Source organism: Orbicella faveolata, unplaced genomic scaffold (assembly GCF_042242905.1).
Source record: "Orbicella faveolata isolate gen_17 unplaced genomic scaffold, um_ofav_v1 contig_46, whole genome shotgun sequence".
NCBI lineage: Eukaryota > Metazoa > Cnidaria > Anthozoa > Scleractinia > Merulinidae > Orbicella > Orbicella faveolata.
Window position 1 is genome coordinate 14,873,950 of NW_028301576.1, and position 20,483 is coordinate 14,894,432.

General features: G+C 41.6%; 2 protein-coding genes and 3 pseudogenes across 3 annotated transcripts; 2 read left to right on the forward strand and 3 right to left on the reverse strand.

Annotated features, from left to right (window-relative positions):
* Positions 1–466: 466 nt before the first annotated feature.
* On the reverse strand, positions 467–2,009 carry LOC110065084 (uncharacterized; annotated as a pseudogene).
* LOC149098572 (putative ATP-dependent DNA helicase Q1) lies at positions 1,929–9,252 on the forward strand (annotated as a pseudogene).
* Positions 9,253–9,523: 271 nt separating this feature from the next.
* Positions 9,524–13,961, forward strand: LOC149098573 (uncharacterized; annotated as a pseudogene). The gene is made up of 11 exons (XR_016203634.1): positions 9,524–10,334; positions 10,426–10,529; positions 10,767–10,876; positions 10,995–11,068; positions 11,155–11,264; positions 11,621–11,716; positions 11,851–11,943; positions 12,130–12,229; positions 12,502–12,654; positions 12,880–13,002; positions 13,654–13,961. The product of XR_016203634.1 is annotated as an uncharacterized LOC149098573 (transcript).
* Positions 13,962–14,142: 181 nt separating this feature from the next.
* On the reverse strand, positions 14,143–15,389 carry LOC149098574 (uncharacterized). The gene is made up of 3 exons (XM_089276704.1): positions 15,327–15,389; positions 15,116–15,227; positions 14,143–14,492 (listed from the first exon to the last, which is right to left on the reverse strand). Exons 1-3 carry the CDS (start codon positions 15,387–15,389, stop codon positions 14,143–14,145), a joined length of 525 nt encoding a protein of 174 aa, XP_089132830.1.
* A 2,176-nt stretch (positions 15,390–17,565) lies between these two features.
* LOC149098575 (uncharacterized) lies at positions 17,566–18,613 on the reverse strand. The gene has a single exon (XM_089276705.1). It carries the CDS (start codon positions 18,553–18,555, stop codon positions 17,566–17,568), a length of 990 nt encoding a protein of 329 aa, XP_089132831.1. The 5' UTR covers positions 18,556–18,613.
* Between the last annotated feature and the right edge of the window lie 1,870 nt (positions 18,614–20,483).

The following is a 20,483-nucleotide window of genomic DNA, read 5'->3' on the forward strand; positions in this document are numbered from 1 at the left end:
TGATGGAGACTAATATTCTCTTTAACAGCCTAAGTTTTTGCCAAAATCTGTGACGGCCTAGCTGTAAATCCGTGACGGATGGGGACTAATATTCTCTTTAAAAACCTAAGTTCTTGCTGAAATCCGTGATGGCCTAGCGAGAATCCATGACAGATGGAGACAAATATTCTCTTAAAACACCTAAGTTTTTGCTGAAATCGGTGACGGTGTAGCGATAAATCCGTGATGGATGGAGACTAATATTCTCTTTAAAAACCTAAGTTTTTGCTGAAATCCGTGACGGCCTAGCTATAATCTGTACCTTTTTGCTTTAAGTGTAAAACTTGTTAGTAGCATTTCAGAGATTCTACATGCTAATCGGAGAATCTAGCCACAATTTGCAATATGTATTCATGTTGATTACAATCGTCTACAAATTTATAAAAATGGCATGTATTACAAAATATTGTACGTTGAAATAGAATTATTACACTGATAAACAATTTCTCAATTTATTGCTAGAGCATATCAAATATCTTATCTCATGAAATTTTTGAATTATATATTTTTAATCAGATTTGTGGTCCTTGTTTCTCCTAGTCTCCCTCAGCTCCTCTTCCCAGTAACTTGCATTTTTCTTTGAGTCTGGTCTTTTAGACCTTTCTCGCTCTCTTAGCTCCCACTGCTGTGATTCAAGCTGTAAAACATCTGTTGGAGCATCCCATTTGTTAGACTTGTGTAAAACAATGTTTCTAGCCACATCATTGCCAGTTACTGTTTTATATTTTTAAAAAAGGTTGGAATATGGTATACCATAGCACGCATGTAGGGGGTCAGATTTGCCCTCTGTACCCATTCTTTTTGTCTCGCAGTGATGTGAATAAAGTAACCCAACCCTTGGCCCTTGCAAAATAACTGGCCATGTCTTCATTTGATGATTCCTTGCTAGCAACAATGGAATAGAGAGCATCAAAGTCCTCCCAACGTTTTTGAACAGTTTCCACAGCCTCTGAATGGATAGCACTAGGAAGCTTGCTGGGTAGATCTTATAGTAATTTTTTTTTCTCAGAGCCCAGAAGACTTTTAAAGTCATACTGGCCAGAACCCTTGCCATCTGCATTTGTTTTTTTCCCAAATGTCAAAGGAAATCCCACAGGATCTAACTGTTTTTTGAAGTTAATTTAAATGGATAATTTTTTGGGCCGCTTGTTTTTTGTCCCAATTGTCTTTCTGATCCTACTGCAAAGCATCCCTAATTAAGTTTTCAATAAAACATCAAGTATCCTGAGTAATAAATGAAGTTTATCTAGTATTACATGATCCATTTCTATGATAATTAAAGGTTTGTGTTCACAACAGTATTTTTCTTTTGCAGTTTTTCTGTAAGTGAACTTACATAACTTAAGAGGTGTTCATTGATTGTTTGTAAATTCTTAACTGCTCCATCTTTCTCTTGGATTGCCACCTGCATCTCTTGATGAAGTTTTTTTAGCTCTGACTCCAAATCACTCCACTCCAGAAGTTCATCTTTGATAAGCTCATTCTGCTCTCTTAATTCCACTAAGTCAACTGTGTGTCCTTCATAGATGTGAAACCTCTTAGACGTTTTACCCAGTTCCAGACTTTCCCTTCCACCCTTTGCCTTCTTATACTCAATGCAAACTGCCCCAGCTAATCTCTGAAGATGTACATGAACTTCTGTTCTTGTGATGTGGTCCTCACTGATAGCAAAGAAATTTCCAGGGATGGAAAATTCCAACAAATCAGTGTATGTTTTGTGGTCTCACTGATTCTTTACCTGTCCCAGATGTAGATCGGCTCTGTTCCTCTGAAGTAGGGCATGGATTATTATTTTGCTTTGTTGCCTCACTAAGAAATTCATGCCAGGCCTTTAAGAGTGGGTAGGGAATGTCCACAGCAAAGGGGACATTTCTAGTTACTGCTTTGGCAGCATATGCTAATGAGGGACTGGTATTTTCAATTGGTAATTTCCATTTCAAAAATGATTCAAATGGGGCAATATCAGACATTGTACTTCAAACAATGCTAAATATAGGGAATGAATTGAAATCTCTTTAATATGTAACATTTCCACTTTTCCACGAACGTCAGAACCTGAAAATCTGTATTTTATTTATTGGTGACCACACTGTGTTCGGTCAGCAGCTTTTGCCTTAAGGATAGCTTTGTAACCACTCGGTTTTTGAAAATGGCAGCCGAGGGAAGGCAATTTTTCTCACAACAAAGTAGAAATTGTTTGTCTTGTTCATTAGAAATCTCAGTTGGTTGAATGTGCATGCTACTGTTGGAAGCATCGTAACCTGCGATCATACCCTCCCTTCCTTATATTCAGACGTGGGGAAGGAGGGCGTGATACATTTACTTGTCGGATCACATGTTAAGAAATCAGATCGTGATTTTTTCTCTGATTGGTCGAGAAACAATACTTATGAAACACTGCGTTTTTATTGGCTTTCATATTTTAACCTCACTTCTGGTCAAAAAGTTGGCCTGGCTAGTAGAAAACAAAATGGCAGAGACAGAGCAAGATGTTAGCAAGGACGAGTTTTCTGCTGGGTTAGTTGAAGCCCTGAGAAATTTTTACTACGATTCCCTGAAAGCAGAGCAGATAGAGTGCTTATGGTGAGTAATTTGTTCACGTGAAGATGTTTTGGCAGTTCTGCTTACGGGTTTCAGGAAGAGTTCAATCTACCAAATAATTCCAAAGGTGTTGGAGTGTTTGAAAAATGAAAGCGACTACAGGAATAAGTTCTTTGTCTGCATTGTCAGCCCACTGGAATGCATTAGAAAACAGCGAGTGGCAATTATCAAGAAGTTGCATTGTGATTTATCTGCGGCGGCCATTGGTGATGATGAGAAAACTGACCAAGATATTGAGGAGGGAGGTGCAAACATCGTGTTTGGCAGTGCAGAACAGTGGCTGAGCAATAGATGGAAGAAAGCTCTGCAGTTTGGAAGTTTGCATGACACCGAGGTCCTAGTGGTGGACGAAGTTCACACAGTGGAAACATGGTATGGTGCTTTTCGGCCATTTTTGATAACATTTATTCCGTAATCTTTTAATTTGTGCCAATGAGGTGTTACTTTTGACAATGGAGATTCACAAGTGCAAGTGAGCTTTTTGTGCATGTGATACGTGTTGAAGTGTCTGAGTGATCTTACGTAAAATCTGCACTAAACATGCATTATTTTACTGCACTTACTACACTAAGTTTAAGTGGAAAGATTGATTTCATTGATTGCATTCTTACAGTAGTTATTCAGACTGACAGAAAATATAAGAGAATTGAAATGCATGTGCTTTAGAACCTACTTTTAGGAAACATACATGGCAAGCAACATAGCTGGTAGAAGAAAAAGAACATTAAAAAAAAAATTGGTGTCAACAACACAAAATGGATCCAAGGTAAAATTTTGTATGAGTTATCGACCAGACTTGAAGTTGTAAACCCAAAGCAAGGTTTTTATGAGTGCCAAACAGGGCATCCTATGGCATTGGCAATATGAGGACCTGTTGCAGCTAAGAGCATAATCATTTGGCGTTCAAGACAGACGAACACTAATAACAACTAAACTCCGTTTATTCTGCTAACAACTCATCACTCGAACAACAACAAGGGCACGTGTTTACAATTGAGGGTATTGCTAAATCCCCCTCTAAGACCTAAATGTCTTATGGTAACGCAAGAATGTTCTAGAACTGTCACGCAAGGAATGTTGGGAGCATCACGGTACCCCCCTATCAGTCTGAGAGATAATCCGAGAAATGTGCTGGTCGACGACTTGGGTGGGCTGCTCGGGTCAAGGTGGGTGAGAATGAACTTGAGTTGGAGTGCTAGTGTTCTCTCGAGGATCTGGAAGTGTTGGAGAATGTGGAGCAGAAACTTCAACTGGATGCTCAATAGGACCAGCATCATCCATCAGCTTAGCAGGCTTTAAACGGTCAACTGTGATTTCCTTGGTCTTGCCATTAATGTCCAGGGTAAAGTGTTTGTCAAAACGGCGGAGAACCCGAAAGGGACCATCATAAGGGCGCGTTAGTGGAGGTTTGTGGCTGTCACGCCGCACATACATGTGGGTAGCTGTATGGAGGTCAGGAGGGAGATAAACATCACGACGACCATGCCATCTCGTAGGAACAAACTGGAGGTGCTGCATGGAAGAACGCAGTCTTGACACGAATGAGGATGGGTCCTCGATAGTAGGGGCAGAGAAGAAGTCGCCTGGCAGACGGAGTGTTGTGCCATAAACCAATTCTGCAGACGTACATGACAGGTCTTCTTTGAGGGTGGCACAAATTCCAAGAAGGACCATAGGGAGGTCGTCAACCCAATTACTACCTGCCAATCGTGCTTTCAGGCCGGTTTTAAGGTGCCTGTGGAACCTCTCGACAAGACCATTTGCCTGTGGGTGTTACGCTGTGATGTGGAGACGTGTGGCACCAAGAAGGTTCATTAGGGAATGCCAAAGATCCGATTCAAACTGCTGTCCCCGGTCAGAGGTTATCGTCGTCGGTACACCAAAGCGCGAGATCCAGCCCGTCAGAAGAGCAGAAGCGCAGGACTCAGCAGTGGCATCAGCCATCGGAATTGCCTCAGGCCAGCAAGTGTAGCGATCAATGCAAGTGAACAGGTAAGTGTAGCCCTTGGATAGAGGTAAGGGACCGACAATGTCCACATGAATACTATCAAAACGGCAGTCGGGTGGGGTGAAGGCCTTCAGCGGGGCTTTGACATGCCGTTGCACCTTGGATTGCTGACAATCATGGCAGGTACGGGTCTAGCAGGTGATGTCCCGCTTCATATTTGGCCAGACGTACTGTTTGGATATGAGGCGACGAGAGGCTTTGATGCCCGGATGAGACAAAGAGTGCAGGTTGTCAAAGATGGCTCGATGCATCGTTAAGGGCACCAGAGGACGGGGACGACCTTGGGAGATATCACAAAGGAGAGTTCGTCCGGTGTGCGAAAGAGGAACCTGTGCAAGCTGCAATGAAGTGGAGGAGGTTGAAAGCTTGAGGAGCTCCCCATCTAGTTCTTGAGCAGAAGCAAGGGCTTCAAGGTCGATTGGGGATTGTTCCAGGGCAAGGACATTGCGTGACAGTGCATCAGCAACACGATTAGCTTGACCTTCGATATGGCGGATGTCTGACGTGAACTCGGAAATAAAGGCCAGGTGCCGCGCTTGTCATGGTCAATGTCGTTCAGCACTGGAATGAAGTGCAAAGGTAAGAGGCTTGTGCTCCGTGTTGATATGGAACACACGGCCCTCTACAAAATACTGGAAATGTCGGACAGCTAGGTAAGCAGCCAACAGTTCACGATCAAAGGCACTGTATTTAAGTTCCGCAGGGCTCAACTTCTTCGAAAAGAAGGAGATAGGTCTCCTTTGTCCATGAATGAACTGTTCAAGGACTGCTCCGACAGCAAGGTTTGATGCGTCGGTCGTGATGCAAGTGGCGGCAGGTGGGTGAGGATGGACCAACATAACTGCCTCGGACAAGGCCACTTTGGCTGCGTCGAATGCTAGTTGACAGGAGGCAGTCCATGTGAAACTGTCCGCTGTAAGTGCCAGGTGTAGGGGTTGTAAGATCTCAGCACACCTGGGAACAAAGCAGTGATAATAATTGATGAGGCCCACGAACTGGTGCAGTGCCTTGTCTTGGGGAACTGGAAACGTGCAAACTGCTTCAACACGGGTAATGTGGGGACGAATACCAGCTGCACTAATGGTATGGCTCAAGAAGTTCACTTCTGACTTGCCAAATTCGCATTTAGCTGGGTTGATGACAAGTCCGTGGTCAGATAAGTGCTGAAAGAGGGTCTGAAGATGTTGGAGGTGCTCAGCGAGGGAGGAGCTAGCAACCAAGATGTCATCCAGGTAGACACAAACAAAGTCCAGGTCACGACATACATCGGCAATGAACTGCTGGAAGGTCTGGACAGCATTTCTTAAGCCAAAAGGCATACGGCAGAACTCGAACAGACCAAATGGAGTGATAATGGCCGTCTTAGCGATGTCGTCCATGGTAAGAGGAATCTGATGGTAGGCACGAACCAAGTCGATCTTGGAAAAGATGGTTTTACCAGCCAAATTGGACGCAAAATCTTGGATATGTGGAATGGGGTAGCGATCAGGAGTTGTGATGTCATTCAACCTGCGGTAGTCCCCGCATGGGTGCCATTCGCCATTTCCTTTTGGGACCATGTGGAGTGGAGAGGCCCATGTGCTGGAGGATGGGCGCACGATTCCCATCTCAAGGAGCTTGTTGAACTCAGCTTTAGCAGCACCCAATTTCTCAGGAGAAAGACGCCGTGGTTGTGCGAAGACAGGTCGGCCTTCGGTGACAATGTGATGGGCAACACCATGTTTAATAGGAGTATCGCTGATGCAAGGGCTTGTCAATGACGGGAACTCATTCAGGAGTCGTGTGAAAGGATCACCAGTGGATGGCTGAGTAGAAAGAAAATTAAGGTGAGGAGTGGGGCACGGTGAAGGTTCTGCTTCGACTCGTGTCCCATTTCTCGTGTCAATAAGGCGGCGTCTGTCCAGGTCCACTAACAATTTGTGTTGTAACAGAAAATCAGCGCCAATAATAGGTTGAGTCACATCAGCTACTAGAAATCACCAGGTTAGGGGGCGTGGGAGCCTGAAATCGAGGATTAACTGTCTAGAACCGTAAGTGTTAATGATAGAGTTATTCGCAGCTCGTAATGTGACGTCGCCTTTCTTGAAACGATCTGATCGTCCAGCCGGAAACACGCTAATTGCCGCTCCCGTGTCAACTAAAAAGTTCAGTTTAGTATTCTTGTCATAAAGTCGAAGGAGAGGAGATGTGCCAGTCGCATGGGCTGCGTTCACCAACTGGCAGTCGAGTTTCCCGGTTGCTGTTGAAACTTGCAAGGCTCACGGCATTTTAAAGCTTTCGTGCCAAATCACTCGTGGTACCAACAAATGTCGGGGTGGGAGCGCGACTGTGGTTGTGCACGGGCTGGTGGGGTCGACTGCAATGTTTGCCAGATCTTCTGTAGCTCGGTTTTAATGGCGCTAATCTCAGAATCACCCTGGTGCTGTATTTGGTAAACCGGTGCTTGAGGACCTTGGACCTCCGCCATATTGTCCGCCATGTCAGCGAGCTCACTGAGACTAGCACCTTTGTGTACCGCAAGAGCCATGTGAACGGTGAGTGGAAGTTTCTGCAGAAAAAGCTCACGGAAAATCTCGTCTTCGCCAGCATCGGCGACTGTACCACCACGAAGCTTCAACATATGCCGTAAAAGTTGTGCCGGCTTTCGATCTCCAAGGTCTTCCACGTGTAGGAGTTGCTGTAATCGTTGTCGTTTGGAAGGGCAGACACGGTTTTGTAATTCGGTTTTCAGTGCCGTATAAGGAGCTTCCGGCGGTCGTAAAATAATGTCGCGTACTTCTGAGGCATATTGGGCCGGGAGAACACGAACCACATGACCGAACTTCGTCTTTTCGTGGGTGATATTTTGAGCAGTGAACAACGCCTCAGCTTGTGCGAACCAAAGTTCAGGATCAGACGGCCAGAAATCCGGTAGTTTCAGCGAAACAGCATTAGCAATTGCAGTTGGTTGTGTCGGAATGTCAGCTTCGTCGGGCATGATTGCGTCGGGGTCACCAATTTGGCGTTCAAGAGAGACGAACACTAATAACAACTAAACTCCGTTTATTCTGCTAACAACTCATCACTCGAACAACAACAGGGGCACGTGTTTACAATTGAGGGTATTGCTAAATCCCCCTCTAAGACCTAAATGTCTTATGGTAACGCAAGAATGTTCTAGAACTGTCACGCAAGGAATGTTGGGAGCACCCCAATCAAAACTACCAAATGCAAAAGTGCTGTATTTGTGTACATAATTTTTTATTTAGGACCCTTAATTGCAGATTACATAATCTTCTAAACAAGGTTAAATTTAGTGAATTGAAGGTATTAGTTTGGGTTTGATTAAGTGCTTTTTTTTTCCTTTAGGGGAATTGGAAAGAAAGGAAAGGCAGCATTCCGGGAAACCCTTAGTCGCATTTCTGAGTTGCGTTCATTATTGAAAAGTTGCACGCCAGTGTTGGGGTTAACGGCAACTGCAAACAGAGAAATGCGTGACTGCTTAATGAAGTACCTTGGCATGAAGAGCAACCTATTGCCAATAGTTGTTAGTCCCAACAAGGACAACATCTGTTTCACTGTGGTGAAAGCAAACAGCAAATTACATTGCTTTGATTGGCTTTTACACATTTTGAGAGAGAAAAAGGGCCAAACACCATTCACAATTATTTTTTGTAAGACAGTGAATGACATTGTATCTGTTCTGACATTTTTTCTGATGGAACTGGGACAATCAGGAGTTTATGTCGAGGGTGAAGGGTCCATTGATGAGAGATGTCTTCTTGGAGTTTATTACTCCCAGACACCCCTAAGTCACAAGGATTGCATTACAAAGTCTTTTGAGGGGTTGTCTGGACATGTAAGGGTGGTATTTGCATCTACATCACTAAGTATGGGAGTGGACTTCCCTCATGTTAAATATGTTGTACACTGTGGTCCTTCCAAAAACTTAACAAGCCATCTACAAGAAGCAGGACGTGCAGGAAGGGATGGACCCGAGGCTTATCATGTCACTATTTATCAAGGATGGCATCTAATTACATATGAGTCTGACATAAAAGCTGCTGTACAGAAGTCACTGACATCATGTTGCCGCATTGCCTTCCTTGAAAGCTTTGATAATGAAGTTTGTTCGATATCGCCAATGCATGATGGCTGTAATGTGTGCCATAAAAGCTGCAAATGCGAGGATTCTGGATGCAGTAAACCCATTCCAAACTTTGATTGTGTACCTACTAGTGAATGTGATCAAGAAAAATCAAGGGACTTTTCAGAGGATGAGAGAGCATGCCTTAAGGAAGCACTAAATGAAGTTCAAAGGTCGTTGTCTTCACAATCAAAGATAAGGATGTTTGACAGCACTGGAATTGTTGGACATGGACTATCTGATGATTTAATTGACACAATTGTGAGCAATGTCCACGACATTTATACTGTGTATGATGTAATTGATTACTGCAATGCTCCTTCCTTAAACAAGGACCTGCACCATAAAAGGCATAGCTCCTCCCCCTCTTTGTCACGCAATCTTTGTTCATAGTCCTAATCAAAGATGGCGGACTCAGTGAGGAAGATGCGGTAAACCCACTCTGCAATGGAACAAATAAAAACCTACACATTAAGAACTTAATGCGAGTGTAGAACCGCCCAAATTGTGAATTTAAGTCAGAAATGTACTAAAATCCTGATCCTTCTAACGCTAATTGAAGAATTTAGTGAAGGAAATTTGAATTTCCCGCCTGTAACCGTCCCTGTCAATCCCTGAACATACGCACCCGCTCACAGACTCCTCGTAGACGATTCGTTGCTTTGTTGAGCCTTCAATATGCCTATGTCATCGTCTATGCAATATTTGGCATGCTTAAAAAAAGGGCATGATGTAATATATGCGTTTTTGGGAATGATGGTTCGGTTCATGGCGGAAGCTGTCGTGCTTTGGTGCCACAACTTCCACTTTGAATCGAGCTAGTTTGCACGCATTGTCTTTGCTTCTTAGGCGCTCTTTTATCTTATCAACTATTTTTCGGTGCATTGGATTTTTCATGGCAGAATCTTTCTCCAAGAAGCCCAAACTAATGCCTCCTCGTGCACAACGGATTACGTACAGCATACAGCTTGAAGTTGAAGTGGGTATGGAGGAGTGTTTAGAGGCATTGAAAGCTAAAATTCAAGGTGTTAAAAGTGCCTTACGTATAACCAGTCGTACACCAATGGGTAACCTTTTGATGATGGAACGATATCTGAGCTCATTCAAAGAGTTTGAACGAAGTCAGATGGTAATCACAGCCAGTCAATCTTTGTTTTTGTCAACGATACAACAGCCTTCAGCACAACCTTCATCACAACCTTCGCCACAACCTTTTCCTTCATGTTCGAAAAAAATAGATGCACAAACGCAAACGGATATCTCTGATCCGTATATTTTGGGTTACGGTGAAAATACAACCGGAAAGTTCAATATCCACACCCAAAGTACGGAGAACAAAGACTATTTTCTTTCATCCAATGATGCGGTGCGAAACCTCATATCTACAATGGCACAATATTGCGGAAGGTGTCCCTTATGTGGCTATCCTCTAGAGTTGCCATCATTCGATGCGATAAAGCATGGACATGTGGCGCTCGTCAGCGTGGGCTGCGTGGCCGGTCATTCCTGTCGATGGAATTCCAGCAGTATCATCGGCGGAAAGTACACAGCCAATTTGAGGTAAAAGTATAAGTAATTTTTTATATTTGAATTTCCAAAAATTTTGAACTTGACATTTGTGTAAGCTAACACTGCTGTCATTTTTGTTTAGGGTTTTACATGGATTTATCAGTTCTGGCCTTACTGAGACCCAGTATGTCAGTGCTTGTAAGGCAGCTCACATCGGAAATGTGGACGAGAGATACATTACTACCGGTATTACAATTTCTCTGAAATACAATAATCCTCTCTGACAATAGCAGTATTGTTATACTTAAGTTGGTGTACTACACAAAAATTCCCTATACTCATCAGTGATCATGCAATTTCTAGAAAAAGTGTCATAGAGTTTATTTCTTTTCATTGCCTTCTTCCTTGCCATGAGGGAACCAGTTATGCAGCTTATTTTTCTCTTGTGAACATACTTCAGTTGTTCTTTTTCCCTCTTTCCAGTATACACTTCTTTAGGATACAAGAATGCTGTGAAAGCCTGGTATGAGATAAAATTACAGGAAGCTAGGTCGGAAGCACAGCAGGATGCTCAATATCTTCTCCAAGGAGATGTATGTTTCCAAGGTATGATGCAGCCTTTCCGGGAATTTCTGCACTTTTTTGTTTTGTTTGTGAACTATTGATTCAATTAAATTTCATGGAATTTTGTTTCCTTCTTCATAAATTTAGATCATCATAACAGATGCTAGACATGATTCCAGCCAAGCTGTGCAGCACACCACAGTTTCAGCTTTATCTTATCAGTGGGGACTTTGAACTATAACCATCTCTGCTTGAATACAACCTAACATGTGGCATTGTTGATAATTCTCTTAATTTTTTTTTTCAGAAACAAGAAAGTTATTTATTGCCGAAATTGGGATAAAGAAGATATGCCATCTGCAGCATCTTGAGAAGTACCCATGACTAAAGCAGTGATAGATTCTCTAACAGCTCTTGGTAAGTTGTAATGTTGATTTGATAGTGCACTCTTCCCATAAATGATAAGCACTTCATAATTAGATGCAGGATATGTCTGGCTTTTTGTAAATGATCACAGTACCTATATTTCTTGCCAGGATTTATCCCAAAAATATTGTGTGACTCCAAGATGTTGGAAGACTATATTTATTTTGAACAGGTGTTTGTCACACATAGAAAGGAGGGTTTCTCGCACTGGTTTCTTATGAATAATGTTTCATGAATATTATGCAAATACTACTTGTTTCACACATGTATAATCTGTGTGTTTTATGAAGTCTAAAAGCCTATGTTTCTTTGCTAAACTCTTGTATTGACCCTTGCAACACCTGTAGGTCATCGTGTTGGTGAAGTTGCACATGACTATGTGCCGGCATTGAGGCAGTGGCTTGCAACCAAAGGGATTAGGAACTCATATGACAGTTGGCATGGTAGGTCACCAACCAAATTACTAGGTTTCACTAGTAAGGATTAGCTTGTAATCACCATCAAGCTAGTAGCTATGGTCTGTTTTAGTCTCTGTGATAAGGAATGGTAGTTCTTGTTTTCCTTTTCCTTAACAAAGGTGGGAAGGGTGTCAAGAAGGCCATCAAAAAGGTTGCCAGTGGGCTTGTTAGGGACTCAGAGAGGTCATGGTTTGCAGAGTTGTCTGACAAAGGTAATTATCCATTTTAGGATACAAACTGAAACTAACATAAGCTCTGCAAAGGCCCTCTTTGCATTCGAAGTGGCTTGTTTGTATGTCATATTCATCTTTGCTTAAATTGTGTGGTGCAAATCCTATGAATTACAGTACCGTTACTTGAAGTTAAAAAACCTTCTAAAAATGCCATTGTTTTGACAGTGAAGTGCACGAAGACGCATATCTATTATGCAATGAAGAATTGCAATGGTGATGCTGATGAGCTGAGGCGATACATAGTAAACATTGTAGACATTACCAGGTAAAAGGGTTCACTAGGAACTTGTACATTTGAATTGTTATCTTAATTTTCTGACAACAAGAGATTATTTCCAAGGGCACAAGTAGATATGAGTGGTTAGTGGCTGTTGTGACAATGTAAGTTTCTATTACCCTCACCCCACAGGTGAGCCCTTTACACCTTGTCATTAGCAAGGTTGTACAAGTCACTGATTCAGAATCCATGACTCTACATACCAAAAATTGTATAGATGATTGAATGGTTCTTCTATTCCTTTTATCTGTGTGGTATAGGGGGATCATTCAAATTGCCATCAGGAGTCTTGGTGTCGTCAAGAAGGCTATGTATGCAGCAAAAAACCTCTTGTTACTGCACAGGCTATTGCAGCATACCGGAAGGCTATAGTGGGTACCAACATCTACAAATTTGCTGAAGATTATGCCTTGGTAATAATAATTCATACATCAATATCTATGGTATGGAATTGTATCTTTACTTCACAGATCTACAAATAACCACTACATTTCATACTGAATGTGGAAAGTCCACGAGTAGGCAGCAACATTACTCCCACCTAAGAAAGAGAGATTGGCTCTATACATGTTTTATTTACAATACAAAAGCTTTCTTCAATGGCATAACTTTGAACTTATTACCTCTATTTACTGTAGTGCCGAGATACTTTCTGGATAGAATCACTGCATATGGTGATGCTTATTTATGCACAGAAGCGCATCCATTTCAGTCGTAAAGACACCTATGAAATGAGAACACAGCTTGCAGTTCTTGACTGGGTATGTACCACAACACTTTTATTTGTATTCATGTATCTTCACAAAAAGTGGAAAAACATAGACAGAGGATAACGAACGTCCACACAAGGACACTTATTCTTTTCACTTTTATAGAAATTGCACTATAGACCAGTAATTGTTAATTATTACTATTATTCAAATTATTATCATTATCTTTACCATCAACTTTCTGGTGGGGGGGGGATTCCCATATGAAAAGGTCAGGAGTGCTAGCCGAAAATTTTGCATAAAAAGAAACTCTAACAGTTACCAAGACCCTATGTCGTGGGTGTGGCTTGCAATTCTTTTCACCCTCAAGAAGTACCAATTGTAAGACAACACATTGTGTCCTGTCAAATTTTTTTTGGCTCATTAACCTAAAAGGTATTGCAAAAGTTCCCGATGTGGACCTTTTGAGGCTGAACACCCTAAGATGAACCGAAACTACTTTTTTAACCCCAAAAAGGTATGATGAGCACCCCCATCCTTTTTACATGGGAGTCCCCCCCACCCCAGGTTAGCTCCCTTTATTGAAAATAGAAATTAAAACTAACTGAAGAAAGCAGCAATGGACAGTTGCACATGAAGTACATGACCTGTCCTTGGTTGCTGTGGTATGTATTATTTTCCTGTTCTATTTCAATTTTTTAGAATGAGAATGTGCTGCGTGAAGCCACATCTGAACAGTACTATCAGACCAGTCGCCAACCGGACAGAATTGCCCCACACAGGGTACTGTCAGATAAAACCTACGAGTTCAAGGATGGCATATGGACAACTTTTTATAATTCATTGTAGCTCAGTCCGTTGCTTGAAGGCTGACAAGTGTAAAATTAGAATGTTGTAGTTTTAGATGCCGTGCAAAACTGTGTATCAAGAAAAAAAGAAGTACTCTTGCAGAAGTTGTTGACATTGTACTGAAAAACAAAAAAGGTTCACCATGTCAACTAACTGTTAAACTGCGTTGATTTATTGGGCTGGAAGCGAAAAGTGAGGTCTATCCATGATGAAACTGACGCTCACAAGAAAGAGCTTGCTAATGTCGCTTCTCACGAGTGACGATGCCCTTGATAGGGGACGTTAGGGGGGTTAGGCCACCTATCACGAACGTCCTTTATCATGCAATGTGGCATAACCTCTCTAATGTCGTGAATAAGGCAACCCAGTTGTTTTTTTTTCCAGATACGTTGGGTTGTCCCAAAGCCCATTGTCCTTGAGGGTCTTCCAATACCACTTATAGTCTTTTCGCCTTTTTGTGTGGTTGGTTATGCGTGCATCACATCTTCCGTTTGGTTTGAATTCAGAAGATGTGATGCACGGAGCTCGGAGACAGAAGTCACAGGTTGACTCTGGAACTTGGGGCGGCACAGCTACGCTGGACTCATTGTTGGCGAAAATAGCAACGGCCTCGTCGTTTCTTCGAGGAAAGAGACGAACAGGTGATGGCCGTAGTGGTTCTTCATCGATTGGTACGGCAAAGCGCTTCCTCGCTGTAGAAAAAAAAGTTTAGAATAAAAATTCGGATGGAAGTGAACAGGGGCAACTCAAGGGTAAGTACAATGAGTCATACACACAACCTCTTATGATAATCCCAAATTGTTACAGGGAAATCAACTTACATGAAGGGAATTGTTCAAGGTTGCATATCAGTCCTGGAAATATCCACATGATCATATGTAGTTTATGTGATACATATCAATGGTACAACTCTATGACAACTGGAGACCATGTCATAATCTTTGGGAAACTAAACCAAAAATTTCAAAGCTGTTCCCTTGCTATAAACAATTCTGCCCGAGCAGAAATTCCCACTACTCTAATAAAAGTACATGAACGGATACAAATCCACATTGAATGTTTTAGGTGTCGCTGGAAGCAGGATGATGTAACCTTCGACACCGAGGAATCAAGTTCCATTTGTTATCACTGAGAAAAGGTGTGCAATTCGAAAACTGTTGCTCCATCAAAATGGTCAAATTATTATCAAACAGTTTTTCTGCTTTTTGTCACTGGCTGAAGTCTTTCCTGCAATCTTCGAGAAGCCGAGTTTGTGAAGGTTGTAAATAATAAGTTATAAGTTGTAAATGGTGCGTTAGAACTGTAGTCTACTGACCGTTTCCACTTTGGATGCGTCGTATGGACACAACTTCGCAGGCCACCTCTGGAATTTCTTGAAGGAGACGAAAAAACTGGTCCTTTTTACTTTCATCAATCTCAAGAGTTACCTACGTATGAAGGTAACAAAGACATTTGTGAAATACAGCTCTAGAGGCTAACAAACGATACAGAGAGAATCGATGTAACAGAAAAAAATATTTACTTACCTGCACACGTTTTCCATTAGCATTATTTTCAGCTCCACGCAACATTGTACAGACTCGTTCCATGCGTCAGATATTTCGATTTAAAAAAAAAATAGTTACGGAATGACGGCCTTTATTAGTCACCACCCTTGAAAATACCAGTGAAAACCTTCAAATCCAGTCCGTATTCAACTCCAAAACATCGTTCGGCAAAGAAGTCAAAGGGAAGGCTTTAAAAGCAGCGGGTGAGAGTTTGTTGCATTCACTTGGTCTACCCAGCACAAGTGGAATATCCTCGAAAGGAAAAAAACCAAAGAAACGTAAAACGGAGTTGGAAAACCTACAACCTTTACCTGGCTGGGAGAATTGGTACCCTAAAGGAGATAAACTGAGAAAAGGTCTGCAACGTGACTATGACAGCGACTAAGAGAAAGAAAAAAGTCCCGAAAAGAAAAGTCGAAAGTCGTCTAAAGGGAGAGTCTCTAAACAAAAAAAGAAGACGGGATCTAAGCGGAGGGGATTCGACATTCAAAACATGTTTGCCAAGACGGGAATCGAATGGCACTGCCCCGGCTATCAGTAGATGGGACCTGGTACGCATCTGGGGAAGAGATTGAAGCGAGGGGATCCTGGCATTAATAGATTGGATAGACTTGCCAAACAGCACGACATCGATTACAGTGAAGCCAAAAACATACAGGACAAGTGGAAAGCCGATGAGAAAATGATAGCTAATATCAATAAGTTTAAAAACAAGAACATGACCGAGAGAGTAGTCAAGAGAATCATGCAAGCCAAGAAAATGTTAAAACTCTAAGTTGAATTTATTCATGTAAACAATCATCACATATTACAAAGTGTTATTAAAGTGTTTCAACACTGCATCGAAAAAATCTTGTTGTGTGAGGTTCTTGTTCACCTGGACTTTTTCGTACAAATATTTTGGATTACCTAATCCTGCACCTTTTACTGTTTTATCCTTGTCAGCTATGATCTTGGTAAATTTCAAACACACCTTACACTTTCCCTTACAATTAAGTTTGTACCACACAAAGTCTATCCATACAATGATCATCGATGTTGAATTCTAAAAGTTCTCTTAAAAAGTAAAAATGGGATGAACTCCACTACTTTTCTGTCTCAACAGATATCTTCCTTTCATTTCTAGTAACATAGATAAAGTGTAACCTAAAGATATCCGACAAGCTATATTATCCCAGTCACAGGTCTTTTGCACCAACATCAAACAAAAAAACCAAACACACATTGTAAATTCTATTAGTCACAGAATCCATGGCTTTAAGAGGCTCGCTCTTTAGAGCTCTTCTTACAAGCTTACTTTCATACCTAGTAATGGTAACAGGTTTCGGCTTTACATACAGATCATAATGTATCAAAAATGCTTCTTCGATTATACTTGCTTCTTCGCCAGTAAACTTATCTGATCTTTTTATTTCATTCAATATTTGAAGACGTCCTTTACAAACAGGACATATTGTGTAACATTTATCGACACACAATGAATGAATAGGTTTGTAGCAACATCCTATCCACTTCATTTTCATTTCTTCCGTTACATCATCTTTGTCACAAACAACACATTTTTCTTTACAAGATCCATTACAAGATGCCATCTAGAAAATTAAAATTGTTGATAGTTTAATCGAAATGAAATCAACCATATTACAACAATCAATCATATCTTTTTCCTCCAACATATCAAACTGTCTTCTCGTAAAACAAACGACAAGTACTTGTGCAGGTTAGAAAGAGCCTGGAAAATTGTGGCAAGATAATGGAAAAATCAGCACCAAAGGCATCCAATGGTATGATTCTAGAATGAGAAGTCTCGTCAAAACCTGCACCCAGGAATGCGCCAAAAGCTCAGCCAAAGAACAAACTTCTGCAAAAACGTTTACCTCTTGCAACACGCAAGAGTAAATATTCAGGCAGTCGGGCAGGTAGCAAACAACTTGAAACAGGGGTGGCATGTGGACCCCCTTAAGTCAACTGAAAATTCCAAGCGCAAACAAGTGGAGCTACAGGTATAAATAGTAGTATAGGGCAGCGGTATATGAATTGAACCAATCACAGAGCCCCATTTAGCACACATGACGTGAATCAACCAATCACAACGCTCCGATTTTACACGTGACTTTTTATTGAGAACAATGGATTACATCACAACTTCCTATAACCTACTTCCTAAAAAGTGTTCAGTGTTCGTGACTACTAGGCTACTTGACGTTACAATGTTCATTTATTCAAAATCAGCTAATAGAAGGACATTATCAATGTCATTATCATCAAAGACGGCTTTTCTGTAGCCGAAAGGGTATGATAAGAATGTGTCTGGGTCAATGACTCGTTTGTCGAACACAACTCGATAATTTTTAATCTGTTCGCCTGTGGTCAATCTTTTTGTTTCAGGATCCCGACTGATCTTGTGAGGGTCTACGATGGGAATCTTTCTAGGAACACTTTCTCCGGTGGATTTGTTTCTTTGAGGAGAAGTGACTTCGGATATTACGTTTTGTTTTAATGTTTTGTAGTTCAGTTGTTCTTGTCCGTGAGTATTGAGCGTGAATCCACGTACTTTACATTCGACTTTACCTTTCTTTGTGGTGTAACCATAGTTCTTGGGACCAGCGGAAGCGAATTCGACGATGTGATCGTCTTTGGATAGCTCGTTGGTGAATTCACTGAGGTAATCACCCAGTGGAAGAGTTGGCTCTCCTGCTTTCAGTGAGTATATGATGGAATCGGTATTGAAGTAAAGGACTTGTTGGGGGTTTAATTTACTCAGACCATCTTGATATAACTTTAATCGAGCCCAACACGTTGTGAAACAGGCGATGAAAATGTTAGTATTGGGTTGAATTCTCTGTTCGTCATCGACTTTTTTGTATACGATTTCTACCATTTCATCATTCATGATCTTCAGGGCTTGGACTATTTTACTGTCGTCTTCGATGATTTCGTATAGACACGTGGGTTGCGTGATGGCCACTACTTGACTTTTGTTACCTTGTTGACCATATTTTCCCCAGAAACTGTTAAGCATCATTTTGGCTAATGATCTTCTTCCGGGATTTTTTTTGATCTTGTCTATTTCTAGTTTGATTCCTTCGTGTTTTTCGTAGTTCTCGACATATTGAGTACTTTTTGTGGTGTCGTGACTGACCCATTCTGGCCATCCGCTAGCTTCTTGCTTTATTTTTAGAGAGGTGTTTACGTAGGAGGTGAACATGTCATTGCTCGTCAAACTGAAATGCCAGACTTCGTGTATGTGCTTTATCACATAACCTTGCTTGACAGCTTCCATCAATTTGGGAGTACACCAAGTTTCAGTGAGACATCTTTCTTCATCGCTGTGTACACATTGGTGACTACGCTCTGTTAAAGGCTTAGGTTGTTCCGTTTCCACACATTTTCTACACAAGGGAAATGTTAATTTACCTCCACTTCTGTAAGGAAGAACAGGATGATACAATTCTGTCGGAAGTAACACAGTACATTGAGCTAATCCAAAGTAGTCGCTTAGGTCTGTGACCCCAGGTTCGAGAATGATGGTCGGATGTCCAACGGGGTAGATCATGTTCTTGTTTACCCACGGATAAAGGGACGTGAAATCGACATACCAAATTTTCTCACCATCTACTACTTTGTAGTAAAGTCTCACGGCATTCGTTCTCCCTCCGAAGAAAGTGTCTCGAGGTTTCAGTCTGTTGATGATTTGAAAAGAATCAACTACTTCTTGAATGGACTTGTCCTGTTTTTTCATCTCCTCCCATTCGCATTCCCACATCACTTGCACAGAGTAACCTTTTAGAAATAGAAGTTGTTCTTTGGCTTCTTAGTTTTCATAAACATCACCCATGGTTAGTTCCCCCATCTTTTCTCTTTCTTCGTCTCGATTAGGGTAACATTTGGGACAACTGTGCCAATAACAACCATTAAATTCGTACACAACATTGGTGATGGGATCGTAGCCATCCACGTAGTATTTATGTGGACCGTCTTTGATGACATGCTCGCCACCGTTTCTTCCATGTTGTATGTTGTTGTGGGGTTTTGTGTTGAGCCAAGTCAACCATTCGATGCTAGCCTTGGAGTGAGGTTTTCCTTGCCCATGCCATCCACTGGTTGGCTGCGAGGCGATTGTTCTCTCTTGCATGTGAGTCATTCGATAGTAAAGATTGCATGCCGAAGCGATGGTCAAACATCTCTCGAGGAGGTTGAAACCACTGATTTCTTTGAATTCCTGACAAAAGACTTCACATCCACCCTTCAGTAGTAGTACATCGGATTGACAATAGCTCAACAGTTCTTCTTGAAAGTTGAATCGGTAATCTGGATCCTTGAAAAGGTTTTCGTACCATTGATCAAACTCTTTGGCTCTGCTCAGTGACATTCCTTTAGGATGGTAATACTTTTTGTCTGGCAATGGACCCACGTACTCTTGGTTTTTTGGGGTGTTGAAGAAGTGGGGGAAGAAACCTTCTTTCAGTCCAAAGGCTTTTGGAAAAGAGGTGAGAGGCATTTGAAAGAAACAGAGCGAGTCTTTTAATTCAATGTCACCTCCGTTGAAACTCAAAGAAATGATTTTGGCTCCGTTGACTATTAAATCCACTCCCACGTACTGTTTGAATAATTTGTCTAGCACGAGGTAAGCGTCAAAGCCTTGGGAATTGTGAGCAATGACCGGCAGTTTGCAGTCCAAGGCCAATTCTCTCAACCAATGGATGAAGTCTCTGATGCAAGTTTCCCCTTCAAAATTGAACAACTCTTCGGTGTTAGAGGTAGCAGCACATAGTAAATTGGGAATGTGTACACCTGTATCTTGCACGGTTTCACTGTCCCAGTAGACGAATATGTGAGGTTTTTCTTGAACCGATGTCGAACCATCTCTTTTTCTCTTTAGACTGTGATTCTTGACTTACTTCAATTTTTTTTCTAAATTGGTTGGATTTTGAATGAAGCACTGATGATGGTTCAAATTCTTGTACTCTCTACAAGAGGGGCATTCGTTGGTTCCACAGACATGATTTGAATTGATTTCACGAGGGCGAAGTAATTGCGTGCACTTGCTGCATTTTCTTTTGCTACTGGATACACTTTTACGTTTATTGTTTGCTTCTTTTCCATTTTCTTCACTGAATTTGGTATGATTACTCA